We start from the raw sequence: 26,173 nt of genomic DNA on the forward strand, positions 1-26,173 counted from the left end.
GCAACATACACAACGGTTATCCTTCTGCCCACATAACCCAGTCTGTTCCTCAACGTATTTGAATGGACGTCAACCGCTCCTCCCTTTTGGGGAATGAAAAAGAGCAGTGAATAATTTGCCTCCCAGAATGATATCCATATTTACTAAGGGAGACTGGATTCCTATGCCTTCAGACACCTTCCCAGCCTTACGACATGGAAGCCATCTTTGTTACGGGCAAACAAGTGTTTCCGCGCGAGATTAGCACTTCCTCTTCTAGTTTCTTCAGTAAGACGTCAACCCTCTTGGATAGGTCGAAGTTGTCAGCTGACATGTTGCCAACATGGCTGCCCTGCTGGAAAAGTCGGTATCAGGCACCAAGAGAAAGAAAGGGGCTACGACAGTTCTGTGGGCTTTGGGAACCGTCTGGGTGTCGTGTCTGATGGCACGGGGCGTCAAGGGAGGTGATTCATCGTTGAAGTGCGAAGATCTTCGCGTCGGCCAATATCCTGAAGCTGCGAGAATGCAAAGTACCTGGTTACCATAGCGACAGGCTTTGCAATAGCGGGATTTAGGCTTGATACTCTTGTGTCTTTACAAGACGCATAGCAAACAAAAATTCAAGAGGTAAAGTCCAGCAGCCACGACATCTGTCATGGGAAAGTGGCACCTGTTGAATTTCTGTCTGTAGTGTAGCTTTGAAAGGGCCAGCGGTATGGCTTGGAAAAGGTGGCACAGTAAGGGGGAAACTTGATTTGATTTATAGGATTTAAAAAGTCTAGCATTAGATTCGTAAGTGAGATCTCTAACTTTAATGGAAGAATGAATTGACTTCAGTAGACAAAGGGGTATCTCTGCTTAGGAGTGCACCATTATCGAACTCCCCCACCCCCCACCCCCGTTTCGTTGGTTACTGTTTTTGCATTAAGATTGTTTCTCGTTAAACATAGGAATCATTTAAGAAGAAAAACAAAACCCGAAGTATTGGTTATGAATGTCTGTCATGCCTGTTCTGTGAAGGTGTAATATTTTTGGTTGTGCCATTCTGGAATAAGTATTTTTTTTAAAAAAAGTCTTGTGCAGCAGATCAACCACTCTTGGATCTATTGAATCTGATTTTGTTATATAAATGATGATTGAGTAGTTGAATTTTAAGGAGAGAACCACTTGTCCATGACTATTTTGGTTTTTTGACTGCTGCTGTCACTTGTTATAAAATGAAATAAACTTTTAGGAACATATTGTCACTTCAGCATTACTGAATTCAGCATTACTGAAGGTTACAGACCTATTTCTTGAAAAAGATGCTTTTGAACATGTTTGGGTAACATTAGCATAAATATGCTTTAAACATTGTGAAAGAAAACTCTGTCAGTGGTAGTAAAATAAAAGTTCTGAAATCCCCGAATAATACACTTATTTATTCGTAACTGGTGGTACACTTTCTCACATTTCTCTTTCTAATGCTTGATGTGACATCATTCCGCTGCTTATTCTCCATTTCACATTATTGGCTACCACTACAACAGTCCAGTAATATCATGTCATGTGTACTGTTTATCTCACTGTAAAGAGGAAAACAGGACAAAAATAGCAGCAGGTCAGATTATGATTTAATGAAGTTTTTAGATCTAATGTTTGTTTCCGCTGCATATTTTGTGTTCATCTTTTTTTCCCTTACCAGATGGGAAGGAAAAAGGCTATTGGTTTATGTGAAATTTCTGGTTGCTGAAAAATTTATTGTGATGCTAGTCCTGGGCATTTGTGCAGGAATTTATTTACATTTGTTTCCCTTAATTATTCAAACATATCTTTGTGACAGTCCTAAAATAGACAACGACACTCAAGAACCCGTGAACTGTACAAATCATACTGCATATGGTAAGGATTATTTATTTATTTATTTTTACTTATTTATTATTTAAATTTACTATACCACCCATCCCTGAAGGGCTCTGGGTGGTGCACAATCTAATACATAGTTAAAATACATCATAAAATCTGAAAATTAAAATACAGCGTAAAACCTTAAAAACAACTATCAGACAGCCAGTAATAAGTAGATCAGCAGCTGGCTCCCCAAAAGGCTCGGTGGAACAACTCCATTTTTCAGGTCCTGCAGAATTGTTCAAGGGCCCACAGGGCCCGGATGGCTGGAGGCAGAGTGTTTCACCAGACTGGGGCCAAGGCACTAAAGGCCCTTGCCCCGGTAGAAGCCAGTCGCGTAATAGAGGGGCCAGGGACCACCGGTAAATTGGCCTCTGCAGAGCGCAGAGGCCGAGTAGGGATGTAAGGGGAAAGACTGTCCTTCAGATATGAGGGCCCCAGACCGTGGAGTGCCTTGAAGGTAAGTATCAACACCTTGAAGGTGATCCAGTATTCAATTGGGAGCCAGTGCAAGCGGCACAGAACAGGGCAGATATAGTCCCGCATTATAGCTATCTGATGCTTTTTGAGCTGTCTAACCAAAATATTGTAAGAGTGTATAACTTGATAGATTGAATATTTATATTCTTCTGGCTACAAAATGCTTGATTACAAAGTACTTTGGGAATTAATACTGTGGATGGCCACTGTGGATGGAATTCTTCATTTACCATAATAGAATATGCATATCTTTTGTTTATAAGCCTTTTTCCTGTTAATCTTGATAGCTACAGCTCTTGATAATAACCACTGTAAAGTTTAGTCATGTATACTTAACTGGATTTAACATCACAGATTTAAAGTGGTTTTTGCAGATGTATAACAATTTTTTTATGGTGACTTGTAAAACTTGAAAATACTGCCACTTTTTTTGTAGCAGACTTAATTTGTGCTAGAGCCAATATTAGTTGCTCATCTGTGCTGAGTCTTTTGAGAATATGTATGTTCTTTGTTTCCGGAGTTTTGTATTGCAGAATCTTACTGCGAATATCCATACAGAATGTTGTCATTTATTGACCATAATTCTTTCTTTTTTTGTTTTTTGGTCTTCAGTTGCTTGTTATCCAGCACCAAATGTTACATGCAAGGATTTCAGTGGAAATGACACCCAGTTTACTGGAAAAGAAATTGGATTTTACAGACCCATAGAATGCCGAAATGTGTAAGTGAATGATTACAATGTATGCTCAGTATACAATGTCTCTAATTATCAATAGAGATAGGTCTTGTAGGTAGCTGTGTTAAAGCCCCATCCAAGGGTCCAGGCAGCCAGCTGCCCACACCGCAGCTTCACTGTCCCACTGCTTCCATAGAAGTTTCCCAGAAGCTTGGGGAGGCTTGCAAAGCAAAATAGCCTCCCCACTGCTGCAAAACCTCTATTGGGCTTAATAGATTTATGCCACCTTTTTTTTGGCATAAGTCTGAAGCTCCAGGAGTTGGCTTGATGCGTTGAATAGCTGCCTATATGGCTAATAAAGGTTCTTCTTCTTGTTCTTGCATTGCTGAGAGGGAGCCAACTAATGTCGGCTCCTCCCCTGGCCTGCCTTCAGTATGCTAGCAGCAATGGCGCTGGGACACTGGTGCAGCATCCGGTGCGACATCCCAGCACTGGGAAGAGCCGTGGTGACCACACTTTGCTCCCATGGGCAGATTAGTCCGCCCCCACTGGATAGGCTGTTAGTCTGTCTGTAACAGTAGAAAAGAGTGAGAGTCCAGTAGCACCTTAAAGACTAATAACATTTCTGGCATGATGTAAGCTTTTGTGAGTCACAGCTGATAATATGGGCAATCAATGTATTTTATTACTAAAACAATATTGTCATATTTTGCCATGCATTCTTGTCGTAAAGACTGTGGAAAGGGTTTCATAGTCTTCCATATTAATAATGCACAGTAGGTGATGGTGAGTAGGGAAATATCTTTCCAATTTACCAGATTTCATGACTAGAGTGGTCTGTTTCCTTTTTCTCTGCAATTATTGTCCACTTTATGTTTATTGTATGATGAGTTGTATCTGTATAGAATTCTATTTTTTATTTTAGCTACTGAATTTAATTTGATTTTAAATGTGTAAAGTTTTATTTTGGTTTGTTTTGCAGATATGGTGCATATTTGCACTCTGTGGAGATACCACTTTAAAAATATAAAGCCATTGTGTAAAAATAAATATAGAAAATGTATGTAGATACTTTAAATTATACCCAGTTGGGGCTTGTAACATCCACTCCACTCATCTCAGTATATAAATGGTGATAAAATATTGAACGCATAGAAGTTTCAGAAGAGATAATATATTCACTCCTAGCAAAAGAATGTGCTGTAACTAGAGGTGAGTTATCAGTAACCAGGGAATATTGCAAAACCAGTTACTATTTACTACATTACAGCACTTCAGTACATATTCAGAAGTGTGTAAGCTAAATAACTGTATTTGCACATTGACAAACCGGTTACCAGGTCTGAGGTCAGAAAGGGCTCTTTTTCATCATGTTGTATACTTGTAGTACCTTCAGCCTTCTCTTACAGCATGTAACTTGGCTTTCTTGCCTCACTGCCTGAATTTTGGACATAGTCAGGAATGCTCAAAAGTTGTTGATTTCAGTGGGCTTACATATGCTGAATTATGTAGTAATAAGAGGCACATTATCTGATGCTATCTACTCAGTTGGAATTTGAAATGGTATCCATCATTTGTTGCTGTGATCTGGATTATGAGAGTCTGGGACAGGAATTAACCGTCTTCAAGTTCTTTATTTGTTATCTTACTTCATTTCCTACAAAATCATAATGTGCCAAATACATTTGCAGTTGGAGCCTAAAATATTGACTGGAACAGCATTCCCCAGCATCACACCCATGGGCTCCATGGCACCTTCAGGTTTTCTTCCTGGTGCCTGTCAAGCTTTTCAGAAAGTAGGTAGGGCCATTGTAAGGCAGGACTTATTACTGGCTACCTTCTTTCAAGCAAATGTGTTTTTCATGGCTGTAATACAGCCATGGTTACTGGGTTTTCCTTAGTCAATGTGGTTCTATTTCCCCTGTCAAGTTTTGTTATCTAACTGCTTTTTCCCTTTCCCACATGGTTTTCTCTGTTTCTTTTTTCTTCTCTTTCTCTTTCTCCTTCCCCTACAGCCTTACCTTTGTTTCCTTTTATTCTTTCTCCTTTTTCCCCTTTATTCCCCTTCTGTAATTCTTTTGCAAAGCGAAGAAGGAGCTTTTGTGTTTGGCTTGGCCTTCTGTGGCAGCCATTATGGGGTGACACCATCCCTCCTCTCAAAATTCCCAAGGCGCCTGCAGGCTCAGAAAGTACTTCTGCTATAGAACATGTGGACCATAAGGGAAACTAGCTAGGTCTGTATGTGCGTGAATGTTCAGCGGGGCGGAGCAATGGGAAACTATGCTTGGGGCACACGCGTGCCCTACGCCCCACCCTGGAACTGCGATGTTCCCCCGCCCCGTTGGCGCTACGCCACTAATGTTCAGTGTCATCAGGTGCTATGAATTCATGACCTCTAAAACATTCTGTCATTAATAGCCTTGCTGTGGTCTCATAAACTGAGGACCATGGCTTCCTTGATTGAGTCAGTCCATCTCACGTTGAATCTTCCTCTTTTCCTGCTGCCTTTGATTTTTCCTAGTATTATTATCTTTTCTAGTGACTCTTGTCTTCTCATTACATGACCAAAGTACAAGAGCCTCAGTGGGCAGCCCAACCATAGCCTTGGGGCAGCCAGGGATGGCACCCCACCACCTCCAGAGGGCTTTTTGGTAGTGTGGGGAGGCAAAATACAAAAAACAACAACAACCCACCACCAAGAAGCCCTCCACTGGGCTCAGTGGTCTTATGCCTAAAAGAGTGGTATAAGTCCATGCCCCGGGTGCCAGCATCCTGGGAGGCAAAGCCCGGATAGAAGCCAACTAAGATTGGCTCCACCCCAGTCACACCTCTGGAATTCCCCTATCCGTGCAGGCGTAGTGTCCTGAACCAACAGGACTGGGAAACGACAGCTGCTTCTAAAGTCAGGCACCATGTACCTGCGTGGCCCCTGAGCACCTGCATATCTGGCCCCTCTAGTGGCGAATCTGCCCCACCCCCGGTTTGGACTCTTAGTTATTTTAACTTCTAGGAATAGTTCGTGCTTGATTTGATCCAGATCACAGTTTTTGTCATTTGGGCTCTCTGCGGAATCCATAAAACTCTCCTCCAACACCACGTTTCAAATGAATCAGCTTTCTTTCTTTTCAGTTTTCTTCACTGCCCACCTTTCACACCAATTCATATTAATGGGGAATGTTATGCTATGAATTATCTTGGTTCCAAGCAACATATCCTTACACTTCAGAATCTTTTCTAGCTCCTTCAGAGGTGCTCCTCCTATTCTCAGTCTCTTTCTGATTTCTTGGCTGAAGTCTCCGTTATGGTTAACCATGGAGCTACGGAACAGAAGATCTTTAAAAATTTCAATTTTTTCATTGTCAACTTTAAACTTGTGTGTTTCCCCAGTTATTACTTTTGTCTTCTTGATGTTCAGCTGTAATCTTGCTTTGGCACTTCCTGCTTTAACCTTTATTGGTATTCTTTTCAAGTCTTCACTATGTTCTGCCAGTAATGTGGTATCCTCTGCATATCTGAAATGATTAATGTTCCTTCCCCCTATTTTCACTCCATCTCTATTGGTATTTCAGCTACTCTGTGTGATTTGTTTCTCTCAAATGCTTTGAGCACAGTTTCACTTTCTAAAATTGTAGGTTCTTTATAAATTACTCATCTTAGAAAGAATCTGCCATCCTTTCATCTCTTCTGTATAGTTTATGTGAGGGCTGTAGAGGTTTTTGGAATCATCAATATTTGTAGTAGGATTCATGAATAAGGAACAGGGAACCAACTTCAGCCTAATCTCTGGCTCAGTAGTAGAACATATTTTCATCCAAGGTTCCAAGCGTCCATGGATCAGATAATAGGCTATAGGAAAAACTTCTCTTTGGGACGCTAGAGATCTGCTACCTGTCAGAATATGCAGAGCTGACCTTGATGAACTAATAGCTTCAGTTAGTATATGGCAGCTTCATGTATGTTCATGTGAGTCAGACATAAACATAGGCACTTTTGAACAATTAAAATTCTGTACAGCAGTCCTGGAATTTAGCAGGTTGCGTAGAACACCCAGTATACAATATGATGTTGTGTGTGGATACTGTTTCCTGCACATCACCTTTTTCTTTTGCACTGGACATAGAATACCAGAAATTCCTGTGCAGATATGGCCTTTTACTTGCAAACTGTCTAATTAATACCATCATTTTTTCCAGACTGAAGTCAATAAATTGCCTCTTAGAGAGATTTGTATTCGCTTGGGCAATGCTCAGATGGGCAATGATTGGCTAAGAATCTTTAGAATTTGAAAAACTGAAACACTGGACCTAGTACAAGAGCCCTTCTGGCTTCTGGGAGTGGACATTCTTGTGCCATGTTCAACCATCTTGTCACTCTGTTGATATTGACTAGTTTCATTATGAGGGAGTGAAATATCTGGGTATGGCAGAAACTATGTATTGAACTTCCTCAGTGCTGCACGATGAATCTGAGGAGCTGCAGGGGACAAAGAAATACTGAATGAAGACTCGGTCTAGTAGGGATTATTTCCAACTATTGAGCAGCCTGTAAAATGTAACTCCTTGCTCTCTTTAACACTTGTGACACCTGTGGACTGTTTCAGAATGCACAGGCTGTGGCACTTCTCATTTGGAAAAGCCTGTAAATAGTATATTGCATAAGTGTAGAATTACTGAATTACTCTCATTGCTGGTAGCCAGCTGAAATTGGCAGCTCCTGTTGATGTCATCCTATAAAAATGGCCATGTGAAGCTAGTCTGACTTGAACTAGAAGAATTATCAAGCCTGAGACTGTTCAAGCCTAGAAATGTTTCCATGTCCATATTGCACAAATTAATTACAAATATGGTAGCCCTGCAAATATTGGTTCTGAAAACATTTGCTCCTGTATGTATTTTTGGTCATATGTTGTTGGTGTATAAGCATGGCTGGATTTCCATTTGATCTGGCTGTGAAGCAGTTAGATTCTGAAGTGAAATTTCTTGTTAAATAAGCAACTGAACACTGTTCCAAATTCAATTAATGAGGATGATTTAATAAATCACTTCAGCTCTTTTTTCTCCTGTTTTTGTTTTTAGAAATGGTTACTCCTACAAGGTAGCTGTAGCTCTGTCTTTATTTCTTGGTTGGTTGGGAGCCGACAGGTTTTATCTAGGCTATCCTGCCTTAGGTGAGTACCTCTTTGTTGTTGTTAGTAGTTGTGATAATGTGCATATTTACATGCATTTAAGCCCCATGACCTGGGTAGCCCAGGTTACCTTGATCTCCTCAGATCTCTGAAGCTAAGCTGGATTGGCCCTGAAGACCACCAGGGAAAACTGGATCACTACACAGAGGCAGGCAATGGCAATCCACTTCTGAACATGTTTTGCCTTGAAAACCTTACTGGGTCACTCTAAGTTGGGGAGAAAAATTGAATGGATAGCTTTCTGTGTTTGTAGTACGTTATACACAATTTCAGGATATATAAAAACTAATTAAAATCGCTAATGTGCTCCATTGGCTTTCTGTCGTATCAGTTCATCATGATGGCTTTCAGAACCCCACCAACATACGTAGTAATTACTGAAAGGACTTGAGAGAGCATCTGCTAGCCTTAGAAGTATTCTGGCATATCCTTATTGAAACTTTCTGCACATTTTGAGAGCCATGTGCCTAGAAAGTTAGGGAACAGTAACTTTTAAATAATTAGTACATCTGGGAGGGAAAAGATAGTATTTTGATGCCACTATGCTGGTCCATAAAATGTCAGGAAATTTCTGGAGGTCTCGCTTCAAAAAGGATGTGGAAGGATGATCAGGAACCTGGAAGCCAAACCCTTCAGCGGAGGGCTGAGAGACTTGGGAATGTTCAATCTGAAAAAGAGGAGATTGAGGGGGAATGTGATTGCTCTCTTTAAGTATTTGAAAGGCTGTCACTTAGATGAGGGAAGGAGCTATCCCTTTTGGCAGCAGAGGATAGGACTTGCAATAATGGATATAAATTATATCTGTGGAAAAGTACCAGTTGGACATTAGGAATAATTTTTTTTGCTATCAAAGTAGTTCAGTAGTAGAATCAACTGCCTAGGTAGGAAGTGAGCTCCCCCTCGCTGGCTATCTACAAGCAGCGGTTGGACAAAGACTTGTCAAGGATGCTTTAGATTGACCTTCCTTGAGCAGGGGGTTGGACTAGATCAGGGGTAGGGAACCTGCGGCTCTCCAGATGTTCAGGAACTACAATTCCCATGGCCAATTGGCCATGCTGACAGAGGCTGATGGGAATTGTAGTTCCTGAACATCTGGAGAGCCGCAGGTTCCCTACCCCTGGACTAGATGGCCTGTGTAGCCCCTTCCAATTCTATAATTCCTCATACACACACTATATGCCAATGGGCAGTAGAAGTGATTGAGATGTGTGATCCTGGTTAGTTTCACTTGACTTGATCTTGCAGCATATGCACCCCATGTTCAGACTTATGATGGAAACAATTTATAAAAATTGTAAGACAATAGTGAAATATATCATAGTTTTCATCATAAATTCACTTGAGAGTAGTGAAACTGCCTTTTATTGCCTAAAATATTTACTTAGAAAAATATCACCATTTCAAACCCCTTTTAAACTACAGAACTGAAAATGTTTCTTCCAGAATTGTCTACTTATTTCAGTATTCAGACCGACACAATTCTGACACTCAAGTTACTAAAGCCATATTTTCAGTTTGTACATCAAGTGTGCTTCTAAATAGATTGTCAGGAATGCTTTAAAAACCAGTGGTATGTATTTTAAAGATGTCAGGTGTGTTCAATCGCAGCATTTGAAAGAATCTCAATTCTAATTATTTTAGGAACTTGTTTCAAGTATGTTCTGTAATCAATTTTTAAAAGATTTGTAGCAAATGAGTGGATTTATCTGTTAAATTGTTTTTTTAATCTTTGAGGAACCTAGTTGGTTTGATGCAGGTACTGAATAAAAATTAGCGTTATAGGAATATAATCTGGCAGGATCATCAGATGAGAACGTACCTGCACCTCAAGGTCACTGTTCAGCTCTTTGCCTTGATTTAAGTTAGATATTCTCTATCACTCACTTTGAGGGGCAAGATTGAAGGGGTATTCTAGCTCTGCCCTGGAAGTGTGCAAAAATATTTGCACTCTTCCCCCCCCCCCCTTGTTGTATGGTCTTTCACAAGTAGGTCCTCCAAATTTATAGATGGGACACAATCCAGAGACACAGTCATGTATTCAACCTTTAAAAATACTGTGCATGAAGTGTAGACTTGGATTCCACCTACGTTTCTGTGGTTGCAAAGGCCAATTTTTGAAGTTCCTCATCCTGTGAGAGACCTCTGATACCCACACAAGCTAATCCTGGGTGCTCCTACATCTCCCAGGAGCATCATTTCAGGAGATGCATTGGACTGCCAAGGGAAGGGCAAGTTGGTAAAAATATCCACCCACCAACTTGCACTCAAGGAAATCTAGGTGGATTATAAAACAGATGTCTTTATGTACGGAAACTGTAATATTCTGAAACTTTGTGTGCAGCTGCTCAACAGTATAATCATAATTTTTTCCCTCAGGTTTGTTAAAGTTCTGTACAGTGGGGTTTTGTGGAATTGGTAGCTTGATTGATTTCATTCTAATTTCAATGCAGGTAAGTACACTTCTGAGAATTTTTTAAAATAGCTGAGAATTTTAAAAAATAGACATAATACTTGAGCTAAGCCACTAAAATTTTGGGTGTTGAAAAAGCAGATTCTCATACTAAAAATTGCTTTTGAAATTCCTTCATTTTCAAAAGTAGTTTGCTGTCATATATGAAATATTACTGCTTCTTTTGAGTTTTTTTCTTTGTTTTAAAAAAACGAGTTTACTGGGGATTTTTGGCCTGTTTTTATTATCAATATTTTACTGGGTTTTTAAAAAAATATTACTAAATGTATTCCTTATCCTTCCAATTTTCACACATGTCACTATGAGAAATAAAGTTGAAAGGGATGGGAAAGAATAAAAGATTGTGGTAAAATTAAGAGGTAAAGCTGTCCAGAACTCTGTGCAAACATTGTCAGATATATATAGTTTCAGATTTATTTGTATGCTATGTATATCCTACCACCATGCTCTGCTACTGGCAGTGTGTTCCTCTAGGTCAAGGAGCCATGTGCCAGAGGAATGTGCTGCCTTTAGCTAAGTGGAATGTAGGTTACAAATCCACATATTCTGATTTGGTGTGCTCTTATAAGAACATAAGAAAGAGCCTGCTGGATCAGACCAGAGTCCATCTAGTCCAGCACTCTGTTACTCGCAGTGGCCCACCAGATACCTTTGGGAGCTCACATGCAGGATGTGAAAGCAATGGCCTGCTGCTGCTGCTGCTCCTGCTCCTCCTCTTGAGTACCTGGTCTGCAAAGGAATTTGCAATCTCAGATCAAGGAGGATCAAGATAGATAGCTGTAGATTGACTTCTCCGTAAATCTGTCCAAGCCCCTTTTAAAGTTATCCAGGTTAGTGGCCATTATCACCTCCTGTTGCAGCATATTCCAAACACCAATTATGTGTTGCATGAAGAAATGTTTCCTTTTATTAGTCCTAATTCTTCCCCGCAGCATTTTCAATGAATGCCCCCTGGTTCTAGTATTGTGAGAAAGAGAGAAAAATTTCTCTCTGTCGACATTTTCTATCCCATGCATAATTTTATAGACTTCAATCATATCCCCCCTCAGAAGTCTCCTCTCCAAGCTAAAGAGTCCCAAACGCTGCAGCCTCTCCTCCTAAGGAAGGTGCTCCAATCCCTCAATTGTCCTCGTTGCCCTTCTCCACACTTTTTCTATCTCTTCGATATCCTTTTTGAGATGCGGCGACCTGAACTGAACACAGTCCTCCAAATTCGGTCGCACTACTGCTTTATATAAGGGCATGACAATCTTTGCAGTTTTATTATTAATTCCTTTCCTAATTATCCCCAGCATAGAGTTTGCCTTTTTCACAGTTGCCATGCATTGAGTTGACATTCCCATGGAACTATCAACTAAGATGCCCAAATCTCTTTCCTAGTCTCATAGCACTAGATCTTTCCTAGATCTCATAGCACTATGTATGTATATGAAGCATGTATGTGAAGTTTGGATTTTTTGCCCCTATGTGCATCACTTTGCATTTTGCTACATTGAACTGCATTTGCAATTTCTTAGTCCACTCACCTAGTTTATAAAGGTCCGCTTGGAGCTCTTCGCAATCCTTTGCGGTTCTCACCACCCTACATAATTTGGTATCGTCGACAAACTTGGCCACCACGCTACCCACCCCTACTTCCAGGTAATTTATAAATAGGCTAAAGAGCACTGGTCCCAAAACGGATTTTTGGGGGACACCACTCCCCTACATCTCTCCATTGTGAGAACGTCCCATTTACACCCACCCTTTGCTTCCTGTTTCTCAACCAGTTTTTAATCCATAGGAGGACTTCCCTTATTCATTCATTGCTGAGTTTTCTCAATAGTCTCTGGTGAGGAACTTTGTCAGAAGCCTTTTGGAAATCCAAGTAGACAGTGTCCACTGTTCCCCCTTATCCACATGCCTGTTTACACCCTCAAAGAACTCTAGTAAGTTTGTAAGGCAGGACTTGCCTCTGCAAAAGCCATGCTGACTCTTCCTCAGCAGGTCTTGTGTGACAACTCAGGGCACAGCCCACGTCTGAGGCGATCGTTTGTCCCAAACTTCAAAGCCACCCTTATGTCACCAATGTCAACAAAAGCACAGACGGGCAAAGGAGAAGGAGAGAAAAAGGAATTCCCCTTTCCCTGACACCTATTTCCTCAGGAAACTGGTTCCTCAGGAAACTGGTTCCTTTCTAGCTGGAGGGATCTCCCCTAATAAAAACAAAAATATATTAAAGTTCGCTGCCACCAAAAATATAATCTGTTCTGTAGCCCATAAACTGATAAATGGACACCACTCTTTCAAGGAACACACACAGACAAAATAGACTGGAACGGTTGTAACTTAAACAAAACTTGAAAAGTTTATTACTGGCTTAAATGTAGGATTCTCAGGTAACCTGAGAGGATTTTAAAGCTTGTTGGTTTCAAAAGCTTAATGGTTTCAGAGATGTTGTTGGCACTTCAGTTTCAAACATTCACAGACACACGCAGGTGTCACTTAAGAAAAGATTTTACTTCAGAAAAAGATTTGACTTTGGAGTATCACACTCCCTCTTCTGTCAGACACTAGTCTTTCTGTACCTAACCACACTAAACCAACACACCCCAGTCTATGCCTTGTGGGATTCTGGCACACAAGCCTCCCTCTCCCACCATCCAAACTGGCCACACTGCCACTGGACTGGGCCTCCTAAGACTGGGGTTGTACTGGTTAGGACAGACTCTAGTCTGGACAGAAGTTTTCCATCAAACACACTGGAGTGGCGGGTCACCCTTCACCAAACTCAGGGCTTCCTGATGTCTCTGATAAGCTTCCTCAGCTTACAGAGTACACTGTCTGACTCCTGCCAGACCAACAGCAGTGACAGATCTCTGCTTGATCTGCTCACTCTGCCAAAACGCACCCAAAAGGCACAAAGAACCAAAAGAAAAGCCCCTCAGCACTCTGGCTGACTCCTTTTATATTCTTGCCATTTCCCTCTAGCCAATCAGGGCTGGCCAGGGCTTAACCCGTTTAGGGCAGACTCTCACCCTGGAAATTGAATGCCTTATAAGGGCATTCGTCATATCTTGCTTTTCTACATGTTTTATAATTTTATCTTTAATGATAGATTCTACTAATTTACCAGGAACAGATGTCTAACTGACTGGCCTGTAATTTCCTGGGTCCCCCCTAGATCCTTTCTTAAAGATTGGTGTGACATTGGCCATCTTCCAGGCCGATTTCAGGGATAAGTTGCATATTGAAGTGAGAAGATCAGCAATTTCATGCTTGAGCTCTTTAAGTACTCTTAGGTCAGGGGTCCCCAAACTACGGCCCAGGGGCCAAATCAGGCCCCCGGAAGACATTTATCCGGCCCTCTGGGCAGAAGCGGATCTCCCCCTTCTCTATCTCCTTTTCCCCAGGTTTACAGCAGTTGCTGCTGGAGCCACAAGTTTCAGCCCAGCGGGCCGGAGGGGACCGTACCAATGCAGCAAGGAGGGGAGAGAGAAAGGCGCAGAGTTGCCTCTTTCCTCCCCCCCCCGTCGCATTGGTGGTGGTCCCCTCTGGCCGCTTTGAATGAGCAGTGAGTCGCCTGCTTTGAGGCTGTCTGTAAACCTGGGGGGTCGGGTGCTAAACTCCAGGCGCCCCTGGAGTCTGGGCACCCCACCCCTCAGGCTTACAAACAGCCTCTGGGTGCGGGCGACTTTCCGCTGCTCATTCCAAGCGGCCGGGAGGGGACTATTACTCAATGCTGCAAAGAGGGAGAGAGAGAAAGAAGCGTGCAGAGCTGCCTTTCTTTTTCCTCCCCCTTGCGCAATGTTGGTATGGTCCCCTCTGCTGGCAGCTTGGAATGAGCAGTGGGTAAGCCTGCGGCAGGGCTGGTCTGTAAAGCCTGGGGTGGGGTGCCAAACTCCAGGCCCCTGGAGCTTGGCACCCGGACCCCAAGGTTTACAAACGGCCTCAAGTGCGGGCTTGACTCGCTACTTCATTCCTGACGAGGGGGACCATTTCAATGCGCAAAGGTCTGACTAAAGGCGGCTGAGCTTCAGGGCCGGATTGGAAGGGGACCGCGGGGGTGGGGGGCTCGGCCAGGGGCAGGGCGAGGGTGGATGGATGGCACCCCCCCCCTCGCGGGCGGCACTTGGTCCGGCCCCCGGCTGGGCTCTGGCCATGCGTGAACTGGCCCCCTGTTTAAAAAGTTTGGGGACCCCTGTCTTAGGTGAATGCAATCTGGGCCAAAGGATTTGGTAGCATTTAGTTTATCAATGGCTGCCTGAACTTCTTCCTTGTCTACCACTATCTTCGCTAGCTCCTCAGATTCGCCTCCTAAGAAGCTTGGTTCAGGTGCAGGAATTTTCCTCACCTCCTCTTGGGTGAAGACAGATGCAAAGAATTCATTCAGCTTCTCTGCAATCTCCCTGCCATCCTTTAGCATACCTTTTGTTCCTTCATCATCTAATGGACCTACTGCTTCCCTAGCTGGCTTCCTGCTTTTGATGTACTTGAAGAACTGTTTGTTGCTGGTCTTGATGTTCGCAGCCATGCGTTCCTCATAATCCTTTTTTGCCTCCCTTACAGCTAACTTGCTTCTCTTTTGCCACTGTTTGTGTTCCTTCTCATATTCTTCATCAGTTAAGTTGGACTTCCATTTTCTAAAAGACTTTTTCTTGTTTCTGATCATTTCCTTAACCTCCCTTGTTAACCATGGTGGCTTTCTTTTGAACTGGGTGCTGCCTTTCCTAACCTGTAGAGCACATTCCAGCTGAGCTTTTATTACTGTGTTTTTAAATAACCTTCAAGCATTTTAAACAGTTTTGACTCTCTTGATTTTCCCTTTCAGCTTCCTGTGCACTATCCTCTCTCAATCTAATCATCCATACTTTTAGGTCTGTAAAATTAGGCACTTTGACATTGATGAAGCCATATAGATCCATTCTTAATGGTACTTAATCCAGGACCTAAGTCACAGATTCTTAGCCCAGAACTACAAATATGAATTGACTGCACATGTAATTCTCCAGATTACTATCTAATTCAGTGGACAAATTGCACTTCCAGAGGAGAATTGATGGCTGAATTAATTTAACTAATCTGACGGGTGTCTGATAGGCCCTAATAAGATTTTTTAAAATAAGGCATATGTGTTTAATTCATTTATATCCCCTTTGTCCCCAGTGGCAACCCATCATTTTCCTCTCTTCCATTTTATCCTCAAAACAGCCCTGTGAGGTAGATTAGGCTGAGCACGTGTGACTAGCACAAGGGCACCAAGCGTGCTTCGATGGCCTGAGTGGGGATTTGAACCTGGGTCTCCCAGATACTAGTCCAGTGCTCTTAACCACTATACCGCACTGGCTGTCTTGTCTATCCATACTGTTAGGATTTAAGAGATGAAGAACTTTATTTACATGAAGGTTACTTTCTCTGACAACTCTTGCCTTATTTTTCCTAGATCTGTTTTTCTTGATCCGCGATTATCTAAATATGGGGATGTTGCTAAAGGTCTCAATACGTGTGAAATCCTACTGCATGCTGTCCTCATTAGCTGAAATAATGTGTGTGGCTGCACAATAGGATTTTTTCTGTATTGGTGCCTTGTTTGATGGAACATCCTTCCCCCAGATTTGACTGGGACTTTAGTCTATCAATTTTTCAAGCCCAGTTAAAGACATACTTATTTACACAAGCTGTCAAGTAATTATTTCAGATATGTGATTATTGCTTTTTAAAATGGTATCTAAGCAACCTTGAGCAATTTTTGTTATAGGGTAAAAATACAAACACATTTACAATAAGAATATCTATGAGGATTTCTGGATTGCAGACAGAGTGTGCATTTTGTGGCATACTCTGTTCAAAATAGATAATATTTACTGAAATATTTTCTTTTCCAGATTGTAGGACCCTCAGATGGCTCTAGTTACATCATAGATTATTATGGAGCAAGACTTACCAGACTGAGTATTACTAACGAGACTTTCAGAAAACCACAGATATATCCTTAATTTGCCAGTAAGTGCCTTGATTTGGAATATGGATTGTTCCACAGTTGATTATTAACTACGAAAGAATATTTTTGACAGAAGGGTGAAGTCCACCAAGAAACACTTTCATTTCTTCATGTAGTAAATTGACAATGCACTAAGTAAACAAATAGAGGGGATACTCCAAGAATCTGCAAGAGTTTTAGCTGAACAAATTGACTGTTGTTTATTAAGTCTTTATATAGCACTGCTTGCATGCATTGGGACTTTGGATTTCTGTCAGAGTAGAAGAAGAAGAGTTTGGATTTATATCCCCCCATTCTGTCCTGTAAGGAGACTCAATAATCACCAGATTAACTTCCACAGCTCAAGATAAACGTCCACAGCCCACAGAGCAAGGAATCAAACCCGGTTCTCCAGATTGGAGTGCACCTGCTCTTAACCACTACACCACTTGCTGCCCTCCCGGTTTGTGATAGGTATATACATGATTCTTTGATAAACACAGTATTTGGGAAAGCTCTTTGCATTTATATGTGTGCTTCTTAGATTGTTTGGAGGATGGTGGTGATTTTTTAAAGTTTGTGTTTTACTTACTGTGTTGGTTTTTAATAGTTCTGGCATTTTAAGCTTATTTAGATGAATAGAAGGAATTCCATATGCTGCTCTTTTACTGTAGTCTGTTTTATTGATTTTGTTTTATTTTTCATCATTTTGGTTTGTATTAATTATTATTGTGTAGTCTCTTTCTAAGTCACCCTAAGTTCTTTATAATTAAAATGATGGGATATAAATTTTCCAAATAAAGATTTCTTTGTGTATTTTAGTAAAATGCAGAATCAGTAATCTACTAGGAAGTACTCAAAGTTCTTTGGGAAAATTATTCTACATTAAAACCCTTTTTCATTATATAAAACATGATAAGCCCACAACTACAATTTGCTTTGCGTGCTCTCTCTTCTCACATTTATCAGCCTCAGGAAATCCTTTTTTTTAAAAAAAGCATTCAGTCTTCCAAAGTGTACTATTCTAACAATGCAATCCTAAAGAGTTACTTCAGTCTAAACCCATTCATTTCCATGGGCTTAGACTGGATTAACTCTAAATAAGATTGTGCTGTAAGTCTAATAAAGTTCTCCATTCTATACAATGATCTTGCCCTTTTAAATTTTGCATCACACATTGTTTAGTCTCTCCTCTAGGTAGTCTTTTGTTCCTCAAAACTTTCATGTGACTGTGATGCTGAGAGCATTATTTGAAGCATGTAAGTTCTCAGCTGTAGGCATAAAGGGCCATGCACACAACCTGTGTGGTATCTGACAGTGAGTGAATCCTTAATTGCAGTTTTTAGCTAGCCAAGAGCTTTGGTCTTTTAATATTGGAGTCTGTTTATTTGGTTTGTCAGGTGTTCAGCCCTTTTGTGTGTTAATAAGTGCTCCATTTTGTTGCACTTCTGTCATATACAATGACCTTGTTCAAGACAGGGACTTAATCTGAAGGTAAACTTCCTTATAATCCTACTTTAATAAGGCAATTGCAATAAATACTTATCATTCCCCATGCTTTATTAAATGTATTAAACGTCTGAAATAGGGTTGTTGTTTTTTTGCTGTATACAACATCAGGTGCCAAACATGTTGAAAAACAGTATGTCCAGTCTCACTAATGAGATACGTGAATAAAACTGAAATGACTTAAGCAAAGAAAGTATTTTAACTTGCTAAGCATATTCTTTATCTTTTTGTTACCTCAGGCTGTCTGATGTGATGTATTGGATTTTATTTCCCAAAGGCCATCTCTGATAGATTTTCTGTCTTTTTCTAACCAAATTCAGTTCTTCTCCTTGGTTATATTTTTAACACAAGTTATCTGGTTTGGCTCAGCAAAACAATTTGGGGATGATTTCAAAATATGATAGGGTGTTAACATTCACTGTGGATTTTGGTAAAGCCAATTTTCTAACATGTAGAAATAAACCAAATTAACCATTTTAAGCAAAGTCTTACCAAGGTGATACATGGGGGCATTCCACATTTCTGATAATCCTTTATTTTAAACATTTTCATCCTGCCTTTGGCCTGTGTTTGCTCATAACGAAACTGTGGAAATAATTGACATTAAAAAAATTCACATCCAAATAACAACAGAAACTGACTGACTTGAATCATCAAATTCTGTACTTTTATCAATTCTGTGATGTCTTCTCAAACAAAACTAACTGACCCCTAACATACCTATTCAGACTGTAATAAGGTAAGAGCCTTGTGTGATTGTTGGCAATAAGTATCTTACAGATCTCGTTACAAGGCAACAGCTCATTTGCAGGATTTTGCATACTGACTGCTTACCTGGAACTGTCATTTGTGCTGTAACTGGGAGAAAGTAAGAACCAACAGGGTGCTGCTTCTTCCAACACTGCTGATTATTAGGCGGGAAAACTCTGGATTTTGCTGCTATTGGCAAATACACTGTTTTCCCCTCTTCTCCATCCTGTTTCCTGTAGGTGGAGCCAAACCCCATGGCTGAATACCTTATACCAGTTGAAGGTGGTGTATGCTAAAGCTCAGGTATAACCTCAGTATTCAAGTGAACTCCCCATCCCCCACCCCCGTCTCAGCTTTTATGGCAGCAAATAGAACATGCACTATTATTGCCTTTTGAAGTGACTACTGCAGGCTAGTTTTGCTTGTTTTATTATCAGTGTTAATATGTTGTAGAGCCAGCATCAAATTATCTTTAGAATTTCTTGCATGCTTATGGAATTTCTCCTTGTTGGGTCTTAAGGTGGATGAAAGATTCTTTGCCTGCTGTTTGTTAAAGCAGCTGACCATTGCAGCTATTCCACTGATACATGTGAACGTTCAGAATTTTTTGGACTATAAGGGAAACATTTAGTATCCACTAAAGATATGTATGATACATCATTTTCATACTATGCACAAGCATTTTAAGGTCAGCTTCCATTAGTGTAATTGCTGTATAAATTCTCTTTTGAAGAAGTTTACAACAGATAGTTTAATCCTGGAGCTGAGTTTATGTGCCATGGTATCAAATTAGAATTATATTCATTTTTAGCCTTTTCTACGGAAAAATATATTAAATCTAAAAAAAAAACCTCATGCTGCTTTAGAGGCTTTGCTCTGGCTTTGAATTCCTTTTCTTTTACTCTGGCTTTAAAAGCCCATCCAGCTGGGATACCTGATTGCTGAAATCAGGATGGGCTTATGTTTACATGCTTTTACCACATATTTAAAGCTGATGTGCAGACACATGAAACATCTTTATGCCACCTCAGATCGTAGGACTGTCTACTCCAACGGTTCTCAACCTGTGGGTCTCGACCCCTTTGGCTTTGGGGGTCGAACAACCCTTTCACAGGGGTCACCTAAGACTCTCTGCATCAGTGTTCTCAATCTGTAAAATGGATAAATGTTAGGGTTAAGGGTCGCAGCATTAGGAAGGTTGAGAACTACTGGTCTACTCTGTCTTGTCTGCTTGGCAGTGCCTCTCAAATGTGGCTTGTGCCAATTGAAGGGCTCATGCAGGAGTCTTTCCAAACTCCATCATTGAAGAATAGCTAGGGAAGGCAGGGATATGGCAAGTTTACTGTGTCATTGAGCTATGGGCCTGCGTCTACGTTCATTTTTACTCTCAAATCCACGTATGAGACAATTTGCAAAATCACTATACAAATTCTAAGAATCCAAGAAAATCCAGTGTTCTTTGTCAACTCCAAAAAGCCTTCCTTACGCATTGAGAATTAGAAGATACAGACAAATTTCATGTGAACCACTTAATCATAAGGCACATTTCATGTGATGCTTGGAGAGGGGTTGAAATTGCATTTAAGTGGCCCCTGCATCATTCATAAGGCTACTTTTGTACTGGCTGTTTGTGTACTATTTTGCCATATAGTTGCAAGCTACTGACCAGAATTTTTCGCTTAGATTATATCAAGTGAAAGTGAGTATTCCATATGACGCACTGTAATATCAAGCAATCTTTGCTTTGCAAGTAATTTAGAATGAAGCAGGCTTTGTTTGTAAGTGACAAGTTGTACAACTGAAAGGCAGGCTTCTGTTTTCCAATGTTCCATACTGCTGCACTTCCTTGCTCTGTGCTACCATTGCTGTTTCTTTCTGATCTTAATGAGACTATGCAACTTTTTAATGCTTCTGGTGGTGATGGAAGGGTATTGAGTTTAGCTAACACAGTAGTAAACTCTGGTGATAGAAGCAAAAAAACAATATTTTTTACCCTCCATTGTTTCTACCTAGTGTAGGTATGCAGAACTCTTCCAGATGGTTCTTGGCTTAGTGGGTGCTGGGTTACAGAAGGAGGTAGACTGCTCTGCAGCTTGCTAAGTACTTTGAAAAGAAAATCACATCCATTACACTAGAGCTTTATATTAGTATTGACAGGATAGGATGGTCCCATGGTGCTAATTTACTTTGTTGTGTGGGATACCTTTCAGCTGGTTCAGTCTGAGAATTTGAACAGGGTTCTTGAGCGTTTTGAGACATACTGCCTGCTTCTACAATCCTTGTCCCTCCTGGCTATTTAAGTCTGCCAGAATGTGTCTGCCAGATTGGGTTCAGTAGAATGTTTCTTTGAAAGAGAGGGTGATCCTTCTGCCTTGAAGTAGGCAATGGTGCATCCACAAATGTAGAAACTTACTCTGGAATCTGGAGAGTTAAATAACTTATGTTCCATATTTAAGCAAGATGATTGAAGAAGGCATGACCAGGCTACTTCAGGGACTTCTGAATAAATTGGATTGTTTGGATCAATTCCATTCTGGTTTCAGTCTTGGTTATCCTGATGGATGACCTGCACCAAGAGATGGACAGGATAAGTGAAAACCTGTTGATTCTCCTGGATCTCTCTGTGGCTTTTGATACCATTAATCATGGTCCCTTCTGGACTACCTTTCAGTGTTAGTAGTGAAAGGCACTGTGTTGTAGTGGTTTCAGTTTTACTTCAAAGGTAAGTTTCAGTGTGTGATGCTAGGGGACTGCTGGCTGGTCTGTTCCCTACAGGGTCCCTCAAGGTTCCATTAGGCCCCTCGTGCTTTTTAACATCTATAAGAAACCACTGGGAGAAGTCATCTGCATATTTGAGCTGAGCTGCCCCAAATATGCAGATCACACTCAGCTCTATCCCATGCTTCCAGCAGGTTCCAGGTTGACTGTATAACCCATGAATAAATGCCTGGAAGCAGTTTTTGGAATGGATGAGTCTAACAAGCTGAAATTTAATCCCAACAAAATAGAGGTGCTACTGTTGGGGAAGGGTCTTATGTGTGAATCTCCTGTTCTGGATGGGGCTGAACTCCCTGAATTAGTAGGTTTGTAGATTGGGAGTACTGGTGACCTGGACCTTCTGTTGTGTAAACGGGGCAGCAAGGGTTCCCTTTACTAACTTCAGCAAGTGAAACATGATGGTTACATCAAGTTACATCTATTATAGAATATTGTAGTGTGCTATATGAAGGACTGCCCGTGAGGGCTGTCTGGAAGCTACATTTGGTACAGAGTAGAGCAGCCAGAATGTTGATATGGTCCATACTGCTCACTCCAGTCCTTTTGGTCTTGTTTAAACTGGTTCCCAATTTAAGGTGTTAGTATTTATCTTTGAAGCCCTATGTGACTTGGGGCCAGCATATGCCAAGGTTGCCTTCTTCCATACAAACCTACCGTGCACACTGGTCATCTTTGGAGGCTGTACTTTGGGTGCCTCCACCATCTGAGGCTAAATGGGTGGCAATCTGAAAAAGGGCTTTCTTGTTTATGGTGCCAAAACTTCAAAACTGCCTCCCCAGGGAGATTTGGATGACTCTATCACTGTCTTCTGCCAGCAGCTTAAGACTGGGATGGAGGGGTATTCCCTCATATCTCTTATTATCCTCTTTCCCAGTCTGTATTACATTTCAGTTGTTCTAAATATTTTTATATATTTGTATTTTGTACGAAATGTTTTAACATTTTGTTTCAATGCACCCAATGTTGGTTACCCTGAATTAAATGGAGTGGTGGCATAGAAATGTTTAAAATAAATAACAACGATGTTGACAGATACTGGAAGAGATGCAGCAGTGAATCTAAGTGCTAGTCTCATGACCCTTCAAAAGACAGTGGGAAGATGAAGGAGAGAGCAAGGCAGAGGACAACTCCAGCTTCCTCTTTTCCCTTAATGGGCAGCAGCAAGTGTTGGGAGGGGATGCAGTTTGACTGTTCCAGTGCAAGAGGCAAGAAAGGGCTACACCGTAGACTCCAGCTGGGTATCTCAGGGACAGGAGAATCACCACAAGATTTATTTATACTGTGTAGTGGAAGTTACGTACTTTTTTAGTACATTATGAATAAAATAGTATTTTTCTTTTTTAGTATATCAGGAATTAAACAATGTTTTGCTTTCTTTCAGAGTTAAACATCATGTCCCTGAATTGGCTGCAGGGATGATTCCTGAATAATAAATGTTGGAATGGGGCTGCCTTGAATGAATATAATTTCATGGAAACGTCAGTGTCACCTTTTTTCCTCATGCAAGCCAAAAGCAGCAGACTACTTCATTATATATGCTATTATTTACATGAAAGTTAGTTTTCCAGCTGTAATTTTGACAATCACTTCATGTTCCTGTCAGGAAGACAACGCTGACTTTTTGTTTATTTTGTTAAATAAGAATGAACTATGGCCATTATTTATGCTAAATGTACCATTCAGCACTGTACACTGGACTTCATACTCGCCTAAAGATTAAAAGCATTCAAGAATGAACATGACGGAGGCAAAAAGCAATGACTTGACATTTAGCATTTCTGTTCCATATTGCTTTTTAAAAGCAAGAAGAGACTATAAACAAAGAAAGGCTGTTTTACAGTTGTACCAAGTTCCAGCTCATTCACTCTCTCCTGCCCTTGCATCCAGTACATCCTGTACTTTTGGCAGCAAGTTGACTGGATATTTAAAAGCTCCAAACTGCTCTGAAAGTTTCACATAGTGGGTTATGGGCCATGTGTGTTTGATCAAAATTCAATTACTATACTGTACCAGGCCTAGAAACCTATCATTGCAAGTTATGAAGTATGACGAAATAAGCTACTCTAATTGGTTCAGTATGGGGAGCAGTCTCAACCAACCTTGTTATGATAAATAGCTTCCTGTGCTAAAGATTCTCTGGAGCTTAAGTATCTTGGCTTACCTCCTTCAACAGAATAAGAATATTGTTCCCTAGAAACACTTACGTCACTGTCCCTCTTCCTCATTCATACTTAAACATTTGTAGCATTTTCATCTTTCTGTTTTTGACAGAAATAAACTATGGCCATTGCTGTTATTTCCCTTCTCTCCCTTTTGTCACTTCTTCCAGTCATAAAGCATCCTGACTCCAGTCATAAAGCATCCTGACATCCTTATATATATAAAAGATTATATATATATATATATATATATAAAAGATAAAAGATTGTTTTAATATTTCAACACAGCTACTGTTGCTGGCAATTGCACTTTGCTTAGCCATGTTGCCACCTGGAAATTCTTTACTGTTTTGAAAGTTGAGAAGAGCTCAAAGAAGAGAATATTCTGTGGCTTTAAGCCTGGAGTTGCATTTGCTGAATCTGCCACTGAAAGCACGAATGTCATGGGAGAGAATACTGACTTAATAGTTTTAGCTGTAACATCTATGCAGGGTTATCTTTATGCCACAATGACAGCCAATGGCAAAAGGATGGAGAACAATTAATTATGGTCCATGACTGTGTACACAGGATGGCCATCAAGGCTTTTTGGAAACATCACATTCACATGATCCAGTTTAGGGAGAGGATGTGAAAATTAGTGTTAGCTGTTTAAGGTGATCTTAGAAAAATAGGATCCTGAAAAAATGCCTTTAGTACTGGTAAACTGAATTATGTAAATAGATCAGTGTTTTTCTCCATCTTATATTAACAAATATTACCAGTGCTTTTGCCCAGTTATCATTTGTTTTCTTTGAAATAGCTTGCCTTTCTATTTTAATGTCTTGTTTGACGTTCTTCTAAGAGGTTGTACTTGATCTCCTGCAAAAAGGTCTCCATCTTAAACAGCCATATCCTTAGCTGTCACTTAATCAGGCAATAATTAAGAGCAACTATAAAAAATTAGTAGGAGGAAAACTTTATTTTCATCGTAATATTTACATTTGTTTTATAAACCCTGTTGCTATTTTTTGTAAGTAGACGTCACAAAATGCTATGGGATGGGTAACATATATGTAAAATGTCCTTAGCCCTGATGTCATGCTGTATGATTTTATTTTATTATTTTTCTTACAATAGCTGGTAGATGATAGTAATCATTTTATAGCTCTTAATAAAGTTCCACAAGAAGTAACTTTACCTTTAAAAATAGAATGTGACTGCAGGCACTTATGCTAATCTCCCCTTTGGCAAATCAGCTTTTTTTTGTATTGAATCCTGCTTGATTGAATAGCACTAGAACTGCCAGAGTAAATGCTATTATCAATGTACAGTAATTAAGGAAATAGTCCTTGTCACTCGAACGGCATCCAGGCTGTGCCTGGTGTAATAAAGTTAAATGATAAAGAAATCTCTTTAAATAAAGTGCAGCTACTGGAGTGTGGTTACCTCTGAAATACAGTGGAACAATATAGTAGAGAATTATCAGTGATGGGAAAATATGCCTACTGAACACAATATAAATGTAGAACTTTAAAACATGTAATTAGATTAGTACATTAACCGATTAATCATCTGATATAAAGCTGAAGAATCATGTTTTAATCTTCCATTCTTAAAAACCGGCAAGCTCAAAGCTTTGTCTTCCTTCGGAGAACTTAGTCCCCCATAATATAATTGACATATAGGGACCTACAAGAAACTTATGGGGGCAGCTATTCCATTCCCCGCTTTGCTTCTTCCCAACCTCCTATTTCTCTGTTTCTTCTCCCACCTATCCCTTTTGTTTCTCTCCTCCATGACTATCGCTTTGTCTGCCCCCATCCCATCACCCTCCCAGCCTCCCACCTGCTTCTCTCCAGCCCCTAGCAGCAGTGGTGACAGTGGTTCTCTCAGTATTGCAATGGATCTCCTAACTATGGAGATCAAACTCCCTTAGGGTAGCCACCTCCAGGCTGGGAAATTCCTGGAGGTTTGAGGGCGGAGTGTTGGGAGGATTAGGTTTGGGAAGAAAAGCAATCTCTGCAGAGTACAATGCCATAGAGTCTCCCCTCCAAAGTAGCCATTTTCCCAAGGGGCACTGAGATCTCCTTTGGAGATCAGTTGTGATACCAGGTGATCTCCAGCCCTCACCTGAAGATTGGCAGCCTTTGTTATCCTGGAGGAAATGACTGCTTTGGAGGGTGAAGTCTATAGCATTGTACCCCTCTGAGCTGCTTCCCCTTCTACTGTAGGTGGGGGACATCTCAGATGGGTGTCTTCTCCACCAATAGCAAGGAGGCAGGAAATCGTCATCAAATTAGCCGTGTCACTTCCTGTCTTCCAAGGCCATATTTGTTCAGTATTTTTTCCTGCCTAGCAG

At 40.7% G+C, this 26,173-nt stretch overlaps 1 protein-coding gene across 4 annotated transcripts; it reads left to right on the forward strand.

Moving 5' to 3' along the window:
* The first annotated feature begins 278 nt into the window (after window positions 1-278).
* Window positions 279-25,222, forward strand: TM2D1 (TM2 domain containing 1). 4 transcript variants are annotated; one of them, XR_007244558.1, is made up of 8 exons: window positions 279-483; window positions 1,787-1,860; window positions 2,959-3,067; window positions 8,098-8,189; window positions 10,584-10,657; window positions 16,542-16,659; window positions 16,998-17,110; window positions 23,055-25,222. XR_007244558.1 is itself a non-coding variant. In XM_048496916.1 (7 exons), exons 1-6 carry the CDS (start codon window positions 323-325, stop codon window positions 16,650-16,652), a joined length of 621 nt encoding a protein of 206 aa, XP_048352873.1. In that variant the 5' UTR covers window positions 280-322; the 3' UTR covers window positions 16,653-16,659; window positions 23,055-25,222. The 4 variants fall into 4 exon arrangements, 1 of the variants encoding a protein (XP_048352873.1); XR_007244557.1 differs by lacking the exon at window positions 16,998-17,110 and adding an exon at window positions 19,135-19,198; XR_007244556.1 differs by lacking the exon at window positions 16,998-17,110 and having other exon boundaries at window positions 280-483; window positions 23,055-24,023; window positions 24,061-25,222.
* Window positions 25,223-26,173: the final 951 nt, after the last annotated feature.

Source organism: Sphaerodactylus townsendi, linkage group LG05 (assembly GCF_021028975.2).
Source record: "Sphaerodactylus townsendi isolate TG3544 linkage group LG05, MPM_Stown_v2.3, whole genome shotgun sequence".
Lineage (NCBI taxonomy): Eukaryota > Metazoa > Chordata > Lepidosauria > Squamata > Sphaerodactylidae > Sphaerodactylus > Sphaerodactylus townsendi.